General features: G+C 41.0%; 1 protein-coding gene across 1 annotated transcript in view; it reads left to right on the top strand.

Annotated features, from left to right (window-relative positions):
- The window catches only part of LOC106053735 (uncharacterized), a 32,045-nt gene that overhangs the window by 11,711 nt on the left and 2,333 nt on the right, over positions 1-18,001 (top strand). The window contains exons 5-6 of the mRNA XM_056027873.1: positions 762-915; positions 9,637-9,743. Coding sequence (XP_055883848.1) covers positions 762-915; positions 9,637-9,743 — 261 coding nt within the window. The remainder of the gene's footprint in view (positions 1-761; positions 916-9,636; positions 9,744-18,001) is intronic.

Here is an 18,001-nt window from a genome sequence, read left to right as displayed (position 1 = left end):
AACCGCTACTTTTTCTCTTTTCTGAAAGCAAAAATTTAATTTTTAAAATCAACTATGCAAGTTTTTTTTTTTTATGAAAATGCACCATTTTTACAACAATTCACTTTTAATAGTAACAAATACATTAGGCTATTTAGTACGGGAGATGACTATTTAGCATATTTTCAACATATTTATGGTAGCAGTTTTAGATTTTGTCGAAAAAATATTTTTAAACAATTATATTGCTATGTTATTCAAGTTCTATCATTCTAACTACTACATTTACAATTCAACGTTTAACTTTTATTTTTAAAGAGAAAAATTCATTTACTATGTGCATAGAAGTGAAAAAAAATTGAAACAAAAATTAATTCTTAGTTTTTCCTATTATCGCGGGCATTGCAGAGCTTCACACAAGACACAGCTTGCAGAACTAAAGGAAGGGGAGAATTTTTTTTTTATTTTTTTTTACGGACATTTTTTTTTAAGCTTTTAATAAGAATTTGACCCTTTACAGAGCAATAAGATCAATTAGATAATCATTATATGACAGCGGTTAAGACAGGGTCACACCGAACTCCACCTTCACCCTTTTTTATCCATTCTTCTCTGCCATTTGCCTTTGATAGAATTTCATTCTGATATTCTCTCTGAAAATATTAAAATCTGCCTGGGTGGACCACTTCGGGGGTCGATTTTGAGTTTGTGTTTACACACAAACTGTCTTTGTAACTTTTTTATTACTATTTTTTTATAACTCTATTTTTGTTTTATTGCAGCCCTCCTGATGACCCCAGAGGGTCTACGTTCTTTAACAATCTTGCTATCACTTCTCTAGTTCACAATAACTTTTGTGACGGCATGTTCGGATTAATAGAATGGAATGCTACAAATTGGGTTGGTGGTTTGGATTTGTGTGAATTTAACTCTGAGGTAAGTGCCACATAGTGCTCGCTCTATTTTCTGTATTATACTATCAGTACACAACAGCTACGCCCATTGATTCTTCTTTTCTTTTTGAATTTAATAACCAGGAATCATTTTAACGATCAACCTAACATACTTTTTTAGACTGTGAATTAGTGTACCTGTTACAGTGAAATTTCACTGCCCGCTCCTTCTCTCTCTCTCTGTCTTTTGCTCTCTTGAAAACCCCAATTTTGTTTTGCTTTGACCTGCGCATCGTAATTTCTCACACTTAGACTTTTGGCGTTTGCAAAGGATCGCTCCATAATGCGCCCCCAACGCATATACCTCTCACTAGGTAGGCCCGCTAATTTGAGTAGCAATTTAGCTTATCCCTTTCTCCACCTCCACCCCCGCCCCCAACAACAAAATTTAGTTCTTCGTTTCTGTACCCATTTCTACATTTCTCTTGATATTTTGTTTTCTCTAAATCAAGATAAATATCAGTTTGGTTTCATTAATTGTAATCGTTTATTTTTTGAATGTAGCGAAATGAAAATAGATCTAGATTTATCTTGTCCATGCTATTAGGATTAATTGTTGTTGTTTTTTTTTGGACAGTGTTACAAAGTTCCATTACTTGCTCTCTGTTTCTCTTTCTCTCTCCTCTCTCTTTAAAAAAAGACAAAGACCCTAAATCTATCTTGTTAATGTTTTTTGGATTTTTTTTATTTACACAACATTTTAAAGGAATCATAGACATATTAAATTGAAGTAAACATAGGGAAAAACTATTAAAACTATACTATATTAAAAAACAAGATTACTAAGAGAGTTTGTGTTATCACACAACCTCAGAGGTGACCCCCATCAAATTCACCAATGGACCAGAAATATATTCAAGCCACAGTCTTGTTTTGATCGTTTAAAGTAATTTTACAAATTATTTGGCGTTATTTTTTACAAAAAGCAAACAGAGCAACTCTTCTAACTCATCTGGAATAAGTAATTTAGCGATACCTGATCACCTAAGATCAGCATGGAAACCTCCATAAACCTAGTGAGGTAGATAAGGGTGTCACCCCTCCTCAGATTAACTTTCTTGAAAAATGTGGCAATAAACACTATTTCTAGTTAGTTCTTTTTGTTGAACCAATACAGTGAGTTGATTACCAACTTTCATTCACTTTTTACTTTTTATTCCATTGTTTAAGGCATTTATTCAAATTTTCTTGTAAATTTTACAATGATATGTAATTGCAATTAGAAATAGAATTAACATCAAATGAACAGGTTTCCTATGTTATATTTAAGACAGAAATGGTATAACGATTTGCTGTGTCATTTACACTTAAACTAGCATCTAGATGTGTCTAGGGATATTTAGGCATATATCTAGAGATTTTATTATTATCTTTTCCGATGTGTCTGGTTTTGCAAAGATCTAGATTCTTTCGATCTTTTCATGTAAATATGGTAAACATAGCCTAGATTCTAGATCGATAAAGTTATAATGCTTTCATAGAGTTGGAAAACGTTTTTTTTTAGGGTCTTAAGTTTGTTTTAGGGCTACAATACATACACTATGGTCTAAGTTAGTGCCCAAGGAACATTTATGCCAAGTTTTATCAAGATTGGTCAAACGGTTTTGATTTCTATTCGTAACATACATACATACATACATACATACATACATACATACATACATACATACATACATACATACATACATACATACATACATACATACGCCTTACTTTCTACTTTATAATATAAGATATTATTCAATTAAAAAATTATATATATATATATATATATATATATATTAAAGATTTACCTACAGTTTGGAAGAACATAATTTTTCCCCGAAAGTATACTCTAGATAACAGCTAGTAACGGTTATATTATAATTTTTTTTTTAGCTTGACAAAAGCGTTGGTGTAATTTCGTTTCCTAAAACGCTATATATATTTATTTTTGAGACGTAAATATAAACATTCAATTGTGTCGTCTGACCAAAAACTTGTGTTATTTCTTTGAAAGTAACGATGAAATATAATGGACCTTTATACATTTTCATAGTTTATAAAGTTTAGAGTCTACGACTTTTTTTTTTTTTTGTTCTCTTTGTTTCTGAACCACTTAATTTTTAATATTGATCTCAAAGTTATAACATTAAGCTGTAGGCAAACGAAAACAATGGTATTATTCAAGTCAGACGTTACATTTTTTAATTGGCTGCTGTCGAACAAAAATTAATGAATTATATCAAAAACAGAACCCGCTTTACATTGAGAGATACTTTTATTTTAAGAAAAAAAAAGAAATTCCTAACAATGGACACATTGTCAAAGTTCTAGAGTTAGGCATAAGCTAAGTAATTATGCATGAAGTATGATTACAGTGGCGTAACTAAGGGGGGGATGGGGGGGGGGAGAATTTTAAAATCCCCCCGGGCCCCCACCTTGGGGGTGCCCCCAAATGGGTGTCCGAAATTTATTTGTAAATACATAAATTAATATATTTGATTGACAAATAGTGTCAACGGGTGTCTTTTTTTTTCAACATTTCAAGTTTTTTAAAAAGTTAGTCTTAGATTTTAAACTTTGTTGCCACGAATAAAACTGCATGATATTATTGATATACAGCGAATTCCAGGTATCTTGTTACCTTTACTAATAATAGATCTAAATGGCGAGTATTTTATGGCTACACTAATTAAACTTGAAGCTAAATTTACAGAATATTGTATAACAGATCTAAAAGTTATTCTTAATAATGCAAGAATAGTCCATTATCCGGGTGTGGCGTCTATAATTTCAGAATTACACTTCACACTCGAGTTATTATCCCTCTATTCATCTTTCCTCAATCCAATGGAAACTCTCTTTTTATTTCCATCTAATCCTTTTGCTTTCGCACAAAACATAAACAAAAAACAATGACGTAATATCATATAATATTAGTGTCAGGTGGGTTTAGTCGCTTAAGTAGGGTATGATATGATGGTCCCGTATCCCCAGCCTGAACAGAGTAACACAAGAACCTAAAGATAATGGCATGTAAAATACGAACATCGAATAACAGTTATTCAACTGAACAGTTAGTGAATAACAACAGTTATCAATATGAACAATATTTAATAATAATTAATTATAAGTTATCAACATATTTACATATACATCACTATCATTGAAGTCATCATTGAATTAATAATTAGTCTAATATAACGCCAATAAGTTTCCATAACACACCTTCACGCTCACACTCCATCTCGGCGCCCAACGTAACCTCAACTCCCTACACCTCAACAACAAGAGTTACTGCAAAACTCCAAAGACGGAAAGGCGACACACTTTCCCATAGCTCAAAGCCTAACACCCTGAAACGACAAGAAAACCTAGATCTAGCGATGCCGCTACAAGAAAGAACTTTTCAATAGCGACACCCGTACCGAAAGATCAGCCTACTTAATAAAACTATGTACTTACGTACCCTTACAAGGGGGAAACAAACAACCAGCTACCTAGCTCACAAAAGAAGCTCTCTCTCTTGCGGGAACTAAGGATGACGTAAACACAATATTCTAGACAACAAAACGCACTTAAAAGAAACTACTTCCTATATTAAATGTAAAGAAAACTTCACGCGATCACGACATCCCCCCTCTCCCCCTAACTGGATCTTGCCAAGACAAGTCCAGTCTTCCAAAAGAAATTGAAAACTGAAGTATAGAGACAGCAAAAGGAATTAGGAAACATTGCCCAACATTGAAGCTGAAGAATCACAGAATTATTCACAGAGATGATGTCGCAAAGAACAACATCCATCATAAAACTATTATAACATTACAATGCATAATAAAACAAGCAATACATATTACATACATATTCATACATATCAAGCAATAGCTATAATAAAATAGTCTTTTTATGCGAATCACACCAGTCTTGAGCACAAGTCTGCAAGTATATTGTCCTCTCCTTTGATGTGACACACGTCGAAGGTGTAGTCCTGGAGCATCAGCGCCCACCTCGTAACAACAAAACGCACTTAAAAGAAACTACTTCCTATACGCTAAAACACCAATATTAAATGCAAAGAAAACTTCACGCGCGCACGACAATTAGCACATCCTTTTGAAGTTATTATCACACCATTCCTTTTAAAGTTCTTAAGAGTGATAACTACTTGCAGTGCCGGCCCTAGCATTAGCGGGGCCCTATGCGAAACGGATCGCGCTGGGCCTAGCCTGGGTAGGGATAAGCATAATTTCAATTTTTTTTTTATTATTTTTTTAACTTTCGTCTTTGCAATAAATTTGTATCAAATGAAAGCTCGCAATGCCACTTTTTATTTAAATGTCAATTTCGTCTATTCTTTAGGAGATTTGAATAAATTCAAAAAAAGTTCAGGACTTTATCGTATATTTTGCCTTTTCATGAGATTTCCTGGTGGCCCTGGAAAATCACTAGGTCGCGAAAACCCTGTTATTTTATCTACGTTATAATGGTTTAATTTAATAATGTACACTTAGAATTAGCGCGGGACCTATGAAAGAGCGGGAACCTCTGCGACCGCATAGGCTGCAGTGGCCTAAAGCCGGCCCTGTCTACTAGGAACTTTAACAATTCGTCCACTTCTGGTTGTCATGACTGGCACAACAAGTTCTCTAGACGTTGGTCTATAACTGTCTGTTTCGTTTGTTCCAACAGTTTGCAGTTCATTGTCTTCATCGGTATCATAGTACCCAGAGATGTCTTCATCGAAACTCTTATGTAAAAAGCGTTGATTTCTTCTGTATGTTTTTCCATCGTTTGTCTTTATGATGTCAGATCTGGGTGCTGAATGTTTTTTTTTTATGACAACTGCTTTCTGCCTGTTTGACCTAGACGAACTCTCCGACAGAATAATCTTTAGGTAGTCTTGCTTTTGCATCGTATTTCACTTTGTTTTTCATCTGTCGTTCGTTGAGTAATGTCTCTGCATTTTCAGCTACCGATGGTTTCAATAGTTTGGGATCAGTTGGAATGATTCCCTGAGTCTTCTACTCGTGAGCAGTTGTGATGGTGAATACGGCAGTCCACTTATCGGAGTATTTCTATACTCGAGCATAACGAGATGTGGATCTTTCCCACTTTTGTATGCTCTGAATCCTTTTGGTTTCGCACAAAATATAAACAACCAACAATGACGTAATACCATTATAATATTAGCACAGAATCTTCTTCATGCAGTGGAAAATTAAGAATGTTTTGCCTATCTGGAATTCTGATCAAAGTTCCTGCGCCCAATTAATATAGTTCAGAAGAAACTACAAAAGTCTGGACTGCATATACGGGAAGCTGCTAAAGAAATTAGTACCCTTTCATGCTTTCTGCAAAATGATGAGAAACTGACAAAAACCCAAATCCATCGAAAAAGCAAAAGAAGGTAGTGAATACTATGGATTCCATGTAATCAAAACAATCAGAAGAAAGAAAAGACTTGATGGGAAGTTGAGTTCTAATGTAGGACTGTCAATAAAACTGCCATTCAAACGTGTTGCGACAGAAGTGCTGGACAGATTTCATATGGAGATGAAGGGCAGATTCCAAAGGCTGGAAAGAAAATGGATCCCTTTGGGTTTCTTCTTGAACCAAGACACCTGCTAGATGAAGACACGCTTATGACAAACTGTGCTATTTTTCCTGTTTATATGATGAAATAAATGGAAAATCGCTTTTCCAATGATGTCATTGATGCACGAGCACTTTTCATCAACAAACCAGTAATACAATCACCAATAGACATATTGAGGAAACAGGCTTCATATGGGAATTACGTGTGCTCAAAGTATCGATGTAGTTGATGTTATAGATTTCTTTGCTGCACAGAATGCACGACGTGAAGCAATATCAATTGAGATGTGTCACTTGTGCATTATTTAACTAATAAACAACGGTATTATTCATTAAAAGAGTCTTGATGATTACTTTTTGTTAAGTTTACTGATATACTGAACCAATTTGATTTGGTGCTTATATATTTTTGCGTACATTATCTCATGTCATATGTCGAATGTCAAATGCAAGGGGCCCCAAAAGAGGTCAATCCCCCCGGGCCCCCAAATCCCTAGTTACGCCCCTGGTATGATAGCTTACTTTTTCTACGAGAACCAACATTTACAAATTAATACATGCACACACACATAGGTCACATCATCTCCCATTTTTTAGTTAATAGGCTATCTTTGTACTCATGTGTATGTAAATTTTAAACTTATAAAAGGTGGTTTCAGTAAATAGCATGCAGTACATGTCCGAGTGGCATGGGCTATCCGGATAGCCATTGTTCAATCCCTTTTCTAGCTTAGTTTTGTTTCCTGATGGTCTAAAAGAATATTTCTCCATTAACCCTCATATTAGACATAAAAGAGAAACTAGATTAAAAAACAAAAACTAATTAATCGATAAATTATCAAGCCCAAGACTTGCTGTTTTTTTTTTTGTTTTCGAGACTCGATAGCCATCTGTAGATTACACTATTACACCGGTTTAGCCACACATTGTAGAAACAACGCTTTCTTTAAAAAAAAAAGTCACTCTATATTAAACAAAAACCCCCTTAAAATTTGCTAGTAATAGAAGCCATGGGTGTAGCCAGGAGTGAGGGGGGGGGGGGGTTAGGGGTTCAACCCCCCCCCCCCCCCGAAATGAAATCCCCGGAATTAAGTGACTGATTTTTGCTTTAATTTTGTTTATTTTGGGTGAGATTTTAATACTAAATCATCACTTGCCACATCACAGCCGAGGGGGTTTTGAGTTAAAAACCCTCTACCTGGGGGTTTTGAGTTTAAAACCCCCTACCAGGGGGTTTAGAGATTTAAAAAACAACTATCAGGGGGTTTTGAGATACAAATCCTTCTACCAGGGGGTTTTGAGTTTAAAACCCCGTACCATAGGCTTTGAGTTTAAAACCACCTACAGGGGTTTTGAGTTTAAAACTCCCTACCAGGGGTTTTGCAGTTAAATCCCCCTCTTCTATAAACAAAACTAAAAAAATGCAAACGACAATTCCAAATTCCAAGAAAACAGCTAAGGAAGATTTTAAATTTAAAACCGCCTGCAAAAATTACGATAAACCCCGTCTCAATATAACAAAAAAGCAAATTACACACTCATAGAATGTGTAGCCAAAGGGGTTTTGAGTTTTACCCCCCCCTCCCTTCCAGTTGGGGTTTGAAGCTAAAAAGTACCTATTCAATATAAAAATTTTAAAAAATCAAATTACACACTCACAATTCTATGAGTGTAGCCAAAAGGGGTTTTGAGTTTAACCCCCCTCCCCTCCAGTTGGGGTTTGAAGCTCAAAAGTACCTATTCAATAAAAAAATTTAAAAAAATCAAATTACACACTATAAAATCTATGAGTGTAGCCAAAGGGGGTTTGAGTTTAAAACCCCCTGCCAGCGGGGTTTGAAGCTGAAAACTACCTCTTCAATATTAGAAAAAAAAAGCAAATTACGCACTCAAAATGCTATGAGCGTAGCCAAAGTGGGTTTGGAGTTTCAATTCCCCTCATCCAGATGGCTTTTTCTTTAAAGTTTAAAACCCCTCCAGATGGTTTTGAGTTTAAAATTCCCCTTCAGAGCTTTTTGAGTTGGAAACCTCTATCTTCAATATTATTTTAAAGCAAACTCACCAGTAGCTAAATGGGGTTTTGAATTAAAAACAAAACAAAAAAACTCCAGAGATTTCTTAGTTTAAAACCCCTCAACAGATGATTTTGACGATAAAACTTTCCTTTTCGATATTAAATCTAAAGCGAAATACAGGCATGTAATACCAAGAGCGTAGTCAAGAGAGGTTACAAATTTCTACCAGTGACTTGGGCTCCATTAATAGTGTAAATAGTCTTCTGCCGAAATTGAAAAACTCTAAATGTGGCTCAACAAAGATGGCTAAGACAGATTTTAGGAGTCAGTTATAGAGATCGGGTCTAAATCAAATAAATCATATGCCGAACTGGGAGTCGAACCCTTTGTAAGGTTGTGACAGAGCGTCGCATGAGGTTTTGCGGGACATGTTCTTCGACAAAATTAGTTACGCATAATAAGAGTTGCGGAAACAGCTTGCCGGAAAATGCGCCGAACGGCGCGAGAGGGTCTAAGCCAGTACGAATAGCACATTTGATTTTAAAAAAAAAACATTTTAATAGCAAGATAATGCACTGTAGATACCTCAGAATATACCTTTTGTTGGCTTTCAATACCAGAAATAGTGCTCGGCGGCTGGGTTTCGACCCGCGCTGGGGGAGCGCTGCGAACTCCCCCAGTCCCCCTTGCTATCAAGGGCGGGGAGTCTACAAGTTTTCCACTAATTCCAGGAAAGACCTATTCTAGGGCACAATAAACGTCTTCCGAAAGGGTCAGAATGTAATAAAGATTAATTATGTACACGCACACACACACACACACACACACACACATATATATATATATATATATATATATATAATTGTTTTCCTCGGGGGGGGGGGAATGCCCCCAACCCCCTTCCCGAAAAAAAATCCTGGCTACGCCGATGATAGAAGCACATTGTTTTTAAGTAAACATCTATTTACATTAACACTCTTTATATAGTTAGATGACATAAACAAAAAAAAAAACAACACAAATCTTTAAAATACTTTTACAAAAACGTTTTCTTTTTATCATGTTCAAATATGCAAATCTTAATATATTATAGTTGTGCTTTTTGTTTTCAGGAAAAAGAAGAATATGCTATTGATATCAGTTGTAGCTACTTTAAGATCTGGGGTGTGACTTATCCGACAGGAAACTATACCGATTTTATTCTTTATAAAAAGAAATTGTAAGTAGACGATTCTTAACATAATTTATATTTTGGTTTATCAAAAATTAAGGCAGTGCTGTAAACACAAACATTATCATCATTCTAAGCATCAGCATCCGTCCCATGGCTATCTACGTAGGAATTCGGTGGCAATGCACGTGATCGACTTCTTCTTTTGTTCTCAGTCAGCAGCTGATCTTACAAAGACATTCTTTGACCTTCTCCAGTCAACATTTTGTTTGATAACTATTTCTTTTTGCTCCTTTCACTGTTCATTAAAGGGTGACGTGTAGGAGTGAGTCATGTTGTACAATACAAACGAACAAGTTCAGCCTTCGTCTAATCCCAGTACTGAGTAGTGGAAAATACAAAAACCAACTAACGTATCAAGAAAAATAATACGCTCAACACAAACTCACAGGCTGCCCAATCGTAAAATCAAATGTGTCGGCTGTTGGAAAGCAGTGCATCTTAATAAAAATAATAATAATAATAATAATAATAATAATAATGATAATCGTTATTATATGTAAGGAAAGTTGTCTTACAATTAGTGCATTACACCAAACAAAACATTATAACTATAGAAAACTCAAAATGTGCATTTACACCAGACTCACTCATAAATTACATGTGGAAAGTTTATATCAGTTTCTAGTTGATGATTTGATTGCCAGGGAAACAAAAGAGTGTTTGTGTCTGTTTCTTGTTGCTATCGGTGTCTTGTATTTCTTTTATGATGATAAAATCACAAAATCCCGACCCAAAGGGTGATTTTTTAATTCTAGAATCTTTTTATTTTTTTATAGATGTTTGTTGAAGCTTTTTTTGACAATTTGAATACGAACATCATAAACTTAAAACTAGAAAGTATGATCGATGAGAAACAGAACTCTCCTTATACAAAATATTGTTATAATTGAACAAAGTGCAAATGTCAAAGTGCTTGACATCTATCCATCCATACATACATACATTTATACATACATAAAAATACAAAAGTAACAAATTCTGTGGCATTTTACGTCTCGAGAGACGATCTTTTCCCTTTGCAACTTCTTGTATGACTAAAGAGGCCAATCCTTGATTCACAGCTGCGATCGCAGGTTGGGCATATATAATCACCAGGCGCCGTTGCATTTTCACAATTCTTTCTGCTTCTGTTTTGTATGACATCTGCAATCCGTGACCCTTCCTTTATGCTCTCTCTCCATGTGGATCTGTCCAGTGACACCTCTTCCCAGCTGCCAGTGTCGATTTTGAAGAGCTTCATGTCACTTTTGCATACATCAGTATACCGTAAAAGTGGACGACCAGCGGCTCTTCTGCCTACTGTTAGTTCGCTATACAGAATGTCATGTCAAAGTCGACCTACTGGCATTCTACGAACGTGGCCAAGCCAGCCAAGGCGTCTGCTGCTGATAACACAGCGGATATCCTGGCCCCCTGGTGTGCGTAGCACTTCCTCATTGGTTATTTTATTATGCCACCTTATTTTAAAGATCCGCCTTAGGCATCGGAGGTGGAAGACATTCAGCTTTTTTTCCTGCCATGAGTAGGTTGACCATGTTTCACTTCCGTACAGCAAGGAGCTCAACACACAGGTCCGGTAGACTAGGGCTTTAGTACTGCTAGTCAGTAATATGTTGTCCCAGACTCTTTTCTGCAACCGTGACATGGTGGCCATTGCCTTGGCTATCCTGTTGTTTATGTCTTTATCCAGTAGAGTGTTGTTGGAGATGATGGAGCCAAGGTAACAAAAGTGATCAACAATTTCTAGTGGTTAGCCATTAACGCTTACTTGAGGTGCAATGTTTGTGTTTTGGACAAGTATCTTAGTCTTGCTTTGACTGATGTTTAAGCCGAACTTCTGGCAAGCAGCAGATAGTTTGTCAACCAGGGACTGTAGCTGAATATCAGAATCAGTCACAATGGCCGCATTATCAGCACACAAAGTAACTAATATTGAGCCTAATAAACCACAAATAAACTAATTATCATCTTAATTACAAGAAAGACTAAGACTACTTTATTGATCCTTATGGAAATATGTTGTGATTACAAGGACTCTTCTCTCATATACAGATAACACAACAGAAACATACACCTAATTTGACGCCTATTTTAAGCCAACGACCAACGTTTAATTTTTCGCCTCGGAACTGGACAAAACAGAAGAGAAAAATTCTGTTCAGGAAGCTGAAAAAAAAATGATTCTAATGAAATTTGCTTTTAAAGAGTTCTACCAGAGAAAAAGGCGATATGCCCTTAAGAACTACATTTTCCATTGACCAGGCACTGGCTCTGAAACATTCACTTAAGAAGTACAAGTATAAAGAGAGGTGTCTGATTTTTTAAAAATCTGCGTAGTTTATCGCAGTCTCCGAAGACCTTGACACTAACCTGCGACGACACAACGTGTTGGTAGTGGAGACCAATAGCTCGTTGCCATGAAGTGTTGACTCTCAACTTACTAAGATTTAAATCTAATTTAGAGTATATTTAGCTCTAGATTTCTAAATAAACATCTTTAGATCTTGGTGATTTCCCTAATTTTTAACAGTGACGTCTCCCCCCCCTCCCCAACGGAAACAAAAATTCGTTCCCCTCTACGGCCAGCTGGCGCAAGGTGTAGCTCTTTAAGCTCGCTTGAAGGGGCGCATGGTGTAGCTCTTTAAGCTCGCTTGAAGGGGCGCATGGTGTAGCTCTTTAAGCTCGCTTGAAGGGGCGCATGGTGTAGCTCTTTAAGCTCGCTTGAAGGGGCGCATGGTGTAGCTCTTTAAGCTCGCTTGAAGGGGCCCATGGTGTAGCTCTGTAAGCTCGCTTGAAGGGGCCCATGGTGTAGCTCTGTAAGCTCGCTTGGTGGGGCGCATGGTGTAGCTCTGTAAGCTAGCTTGGTGGGGCGCATGGTGTAGCTCTGTAAGCTCGCTTGGTGGGGCGCATGGTGTAGCTCTGTAAGCTCGCTTGGTGGGCGCATGGTGTAGCTCTGTAAGCTCGCTTGGTGGGGCGCATGGTGTAGCTCTGTAAGCTCGCTTGGTGGGCGCATGGTGTAGCTCTGTAAGCTCGCTTGGTGGGGCGCATGGTGTAGCTCTGTAAGCTCGCTTGGTGGGCCCATGGTGTAGCTCTGTAAGCTCGCTTGGTGGGGCGCATGGTGTAGCTCTGTAAGCTCGCTTGGTGGGCGCATGGTGTAGCTCTGTAAGCTCGCTTGGTGGGCCCATGGTGTAGCTCTGTAAGCTCGCTTGGTGGGCGCATGGTGTAGCTCTGTAAGCTCGCTTGGTGGGCGCATGGTGTAGCTCTGTAAGCTCGCTTGGTGGGCGCGTGGTGTAGCTCTGTAAGATCTCTTGGTGGGCCCATGGTGTAGCTCTGTAAGCTCGCTTGGTGGGCGCATGGTGTAGCTCTGTAAGCTCGCTTGGTGGGCGCATGGTGTAGCTCTTTAAGCTCGCTTGGTGGGCCCATGGTGTAGCTCTGTAAGCTCGCTTGGTGGGCGCATGGTGTAGCTCTTTAAGGTCGCTTGGTGGGCCCATGGTGTAGCTCTGTAAGCTCGCTTGGTGGGCGCATGGTGTAGCTCTGTAAGCTCGCTTGGTGGGCGCATGGTGTAGCTCTTTAAGCTCGCTTGGTGGGCCCATGGTGTAGCTCTGTAAGCTCGCTTGGTGGGCGCATGGTGTAGCTCTGTAAGCTCGCTTGGTGGGCGCATGGTGTAGCTCTGTAAGCTCGCTTGGTGGGCCCATGGTGTAGCTCTGTAAGCTCGCTTGGTGGGCCCATGGTGTAGCTCTGTAAGCTCGCTTGGTGGGCGCATGGTGTAGCTCTTTAAGCTCGCTTGGTGGGCGCACTGTGTAGCTCTGTAAGCTCGCTTGGTGGGCCCATGGTGTAGCTCTGTAAGCTCGCTTGGTGGGCGCATGGTGTAGCTCTGTAAGCTCGCTTGGTAGGCCCATGGTGTAGCTCTGTAAGCTCGCTTGGTGGGCGCATGGTGTAGCTCTGTAAGCTCGCTTGGTGGGCCCATGGTGTAGCTCTGTAAGCTCGCTTGGTGGGCCCATGGTGTAGCTCTGTAAGTTCGCTTGGTGGGCCCATGGTGTAGCTCTGTAAGCTCGCTTGGTGGGCCCATGGTGTAGCTCTGTAAGCTCGCTTGGTGGGCCCATGGTGTAGCTCTGTAAGCTCGCTTGGTAGGCGCATAGTGTAGCTCTGTAAGCTCGCTTGGTGGGCCCATGGTGTAGCTCTGTAAGCTCGCTTGGTGGGCGCATGGTGTAGCTCTGTAAGCTTGCTTGGTGGGCGCATGGTGTAGCTCTGTAAGCTCGCTTGGTGGGCCCATGGTGTAGCTCTGTAAGCTCGCTTGGTGGGGCGCATGGTGTAGCTCTGTAAGGTCGCTTGGTGGGCGCAAGGTGTAGCTCTGTAAGCTCGCTTGGTGGGCGAATGGTGTAGCTCTGTAAGCTCGCTTGGTGGGCGCAAGGTGTAGCTCTGTAAGCTCGCTTGGTGGGCGCATGGTGTAGCTCTGTAAGGTCGCTTGGTGGGCGCATGGTGTAGCTCTGTAAGCTCGCTTGGTGGGCCCATGGTGTAGCTCTGTAAGCTCGCATGGTGGGGCGCATGGTGTAGCTCTGTAAGGTCGCTTGGTGGGCGCATGGTGTAGCTCTGTAAGCTCGCTTGGTGGGGCGCATGGTGTAGCTCTGTAAGCTCGCTTGGTGGGCGCATGGTGTAGCTCTCTAAGCTCGCTTGGTGGGCGCATGGTGTAGCTCTGTAAGCTCGCTTGGTGGGCCCATGGTGTAGCTCTGTAAGCTCGCTTGGTGGGGCGCATGGTGTAGCTCTGTAAGGTCGCTTGGTGGGCGCAAGGTGTAGCTCTGTAAGCTCGCTTGGTGGGCGCATGGTGTAGCTCTGTAAGCTCGCTTGGTGGGCGCAAGGTGTAGCTCTGTAAGCTCGCTTGGTGGGCGCATGGTGTAGCTCTGTAAGGTCGCTTGGTGGGCGCATGGTGTAGCTCTGTAAGCTCGCTTGGTGGGCCCATGGTGTAGCTCTGTAAGCTCGCTTGGTGGGGCGCATGGTGTAGCTCTGTAAGGTCGCTTGGTGGGCGCATGGTGTAGCTCTGTTAGCTCGCTTGGTGGGGCGCATGGTGTAGTTCTGTAAGCTCGCTTGGTGGGCGCATGGTGTAGCTCTGTAAGCTCGCTTGGTGGGCGCATTGTGTAGCTCTGTAAGCTCGCTTGGTGGGCCCATGGTGTAGCTCTGTAAGCTCGCTTGGTGGGCGCATGGTGTAGCTCTGTAAGCTCGCTTGGTGGGCGCATGGTGTAGCTCTGTAAGCTCGTTTTTTGGGCGCATGGTGTAGCTCTGTAAGCTCGCTTGGTGGGCGCATGGTGTAGCTCTGTAAGCTCGCTTGGTGGGCGCATGGTGTAGCTCTGTAAGCTCGCTTGAAGGGGCCCATGGTGTAGCTCTGTAAGGTCGCTTGGTGGGCGCATGGTGTAGCTCTGTAAGCTCGCTTGGTGGGGCGCATGGTGTAAATCTGTAAGCTCGCTTGGTGGGCGCATGGTGTAGCTCTGTAAGCTCGCTTGGTGGGCGCATGGTGTAGCTCTGTAAGCTCGCTTGGTGGGCGCATGGTGTAGCTCTGTAAGCTCGCTTGGTGGGCGCATGGTGTAGCTCTGTAAGCTCGCTTGGTGGGCGCATGGTGTAGCTCTGTAAGCTCGCTTGGTGGGCGCATGGTGTAGCTCTGTAAGCTCGCTTGGTGGGCGCATGGTGTAGCTCTGTAAGCTCGCTTGGTGGGTGCATGGTGTAGCTCTGTAAGGTCTCTTGGTGGGCGCATGGTGTAGCTCTGTAAGGTCTCTTGGTGGGGCGCATGGTGTAGCTCTGTAAGGTCTCTTGGTGGGGCGCATGGTGTAGCTCTGTAAGCTCGCTTGGTGGGCGCGTGGTGTAGCTCTGTTAGCTCTCTTGGTGGGGCGCAAGGTGTAGCTCTGTAAGCTCGCTTGGTGGGGCGCATGGTGTAGCTCTGTAAGCTCGCTTGGTGGGGCGAATGTTGAATTTAAAAAAAAAAGGCACTGGCTTCGAAACAGCACTAAAGAAGAAAAAGTATGTGCAGAGTTGTCTGATTCAAAAATTATTTTCTCCTGTAAAAATGACAGAGAATAAACTCGCCTCCCCCTCTTTTTGCCAGGACGTTGCCCCATGTTCCAATGTCCCTACTTAGACTGCTGAGTGCTTAGTCCATAGATTGAGAAACAATGAGACACAGGGTCACTTGTAAGCCGAAAATTTTCCTTCATTTTTAGCTTCCAAAATTCAACATACAGAAGTTTACAGTTTAATATTTCTCTTGCAATATAAATTGTCTGATTTTAGAAGATGATACGCCATTTATTTTTTTATTGATTGTAGTTGTGCTTTATAAATTATAAATTCTTTTTTTATTTATACTTTTTATCTGCAATGCAAAACCTAAAATGTATTGTTGTCACTCAACGTAAAGGCAGGCAACTCAACACAGTTTAACAGGAAATAAAGACAGGTGTTTATTCACTAGGACAAACACATAACATCCTTCAGCTTCCTCAGAGTCTTACTATTAATTTACCAGTCCTTTAGACAGCAACCCGAATGTGGACCAACGACAGCCTTCCCTGCTTCGCTCCAGGTCCCGTCTAAAACCTTCAGGCAGCACAAAGCTGGCTTCTTAGTTTCCAAACATTCAGACTATTCACTGATGCACTGTTATTTTCTCTATCCTAGTGTCTTCCTGTTTACGTTCACTAGTGCGCTAGTGCGCCCCTCAAGCACTGGTGCAAGGCAGGGTTACAACACTACTCCCACCTTAGTCTTTTCGTCCCGAAAAGAAACATATTCACGGTTGATCAGTGCAGGTGGAGGTCGGTCAGTGGGAGTCACAGATTGCATGGAGCGTGCACCCCACAAAGTGATTCACACTGCTCTCTGCAGGTGCCGTTTTCTCCTTCTCTAGTTGACCAAGTTTCTCTTGACACGATGTTGCAAACGTGGCCTCTCCATCCTGACGGTTGTCACTGGCGTCAGCCACCTGACACATAGAGTGGTAGTGACAGCTCTTGTTGTTGTTAATGCAGTTGATTCAGAACTGCGCTTCATTAGGCCCTTTCTAATTATGACTCGTGAAAGAGCTGTAGACCCACATGAAGCCACGCTGTTTAACAAACTGTCAGCCTCAGCCGTCTCAGGGAGAATTGTCTGTAAGGCACCTTTACAACGTTTAAGGTGCAAAAGTTCATCAGCTGCAGGGTTCTTCTGACCACCTTTAGGGCCTCTCTCGCTGGTGAAAACAGAAGTATCGAAGTCCACTGGTTTCAGACCCTGTTGATGGGTTTCTTGACATTTGCATTCCCTTCCAAATTCAAGTTCCTCTCGTAGGCACTGGCAGATCGACAGGGGTCCTTAAGGTCCTTAAGGTCCAAAGTGACAGGCTCTAACGCAGGCTTAAAGTTGTTCTGCTCTGTCCGGGTCATTGTGGCACTCAAAGCTGGTACAGCAAAAGTTTCAGTCGCGTAACAGACTTCTTCTATTGCTTCGACTGTCTCTCTCTGTTCATCTGTGTGCTTCTTGTTCAGATTGACGAATTCTTTGTAACTATCATTACAGCCACAGTCCTGAATGAGTAACGGTTCATTATTGTATTATTGTTGAATGATGTTGGACTCCTCTCACTTAAAGGATTGATCTGGGCTTGCACGTTACGTATCAGTTTGTCCATAGAATGATTGATCGAATCCTGGAAGGTACAAAGTTCACGTAACCTGTTCCGCATGGTGTTCAGCACCTCACCAATATCTGGTTCTACCTCAAACAGCTAGGTCTCGGAATCCTCCCCTTCATCAACCAGGTTCTGTCGAAGACTAGCTCTCATCTTCTCTTTGACACAGAAGATCCTCAGCTACCTGCCTCGGAGCTCCTCTTTTAACTGTTTACAGCTAAGTTCATCTAGATTCCTAAGCGTTGTCATTCTTTCCTTTGGTTGAGCTGCCCCAATCCCACTTCGACACCAATTAAACCTTTGTCTCACTTTTTCTAACATCTTGTTAATACCCAAGTGACCACCCGTGGAGCCATTGTGCAACTCTTGGGGTACTTCTTGGATTCTAACTTTTGGGAGAACTATTTGTAATCGTGTTGATGTCCCATCAGTAGATTCCCATATTCGCTTAAGAACACCGTTTTCCACTACCATTGAGTCCCATTGTGCCCAGTACGCCTTCATGGCAGCCCCTTTCTCAGCAATGTGCTGCCGATCTGGCCATTGTACCCTCTCCTTCCAAAGAAGAACGGTTGCCAGATCCACATCT

The sequence above is a fragment of the Biomphalaria glabrata genome, chromosome 4, assembly GCF_947242115.1.
Source record: "Biomphalaria glabrata chromosome 4, xgBioGlab47.1, whole genome shotgun sequence".
NCBI classification, from domain to species: domain Eukaryota; kingdom Metazoa; phylum Mollusca; class Gastropoda; family Planorbidae; genus Biomphalaria; species Biomphalaria glabrata.
Note: the sequence above shows the minus strand (reverse complement) of the source record. Positions and strands in the feature narration are given on the sequence as shown.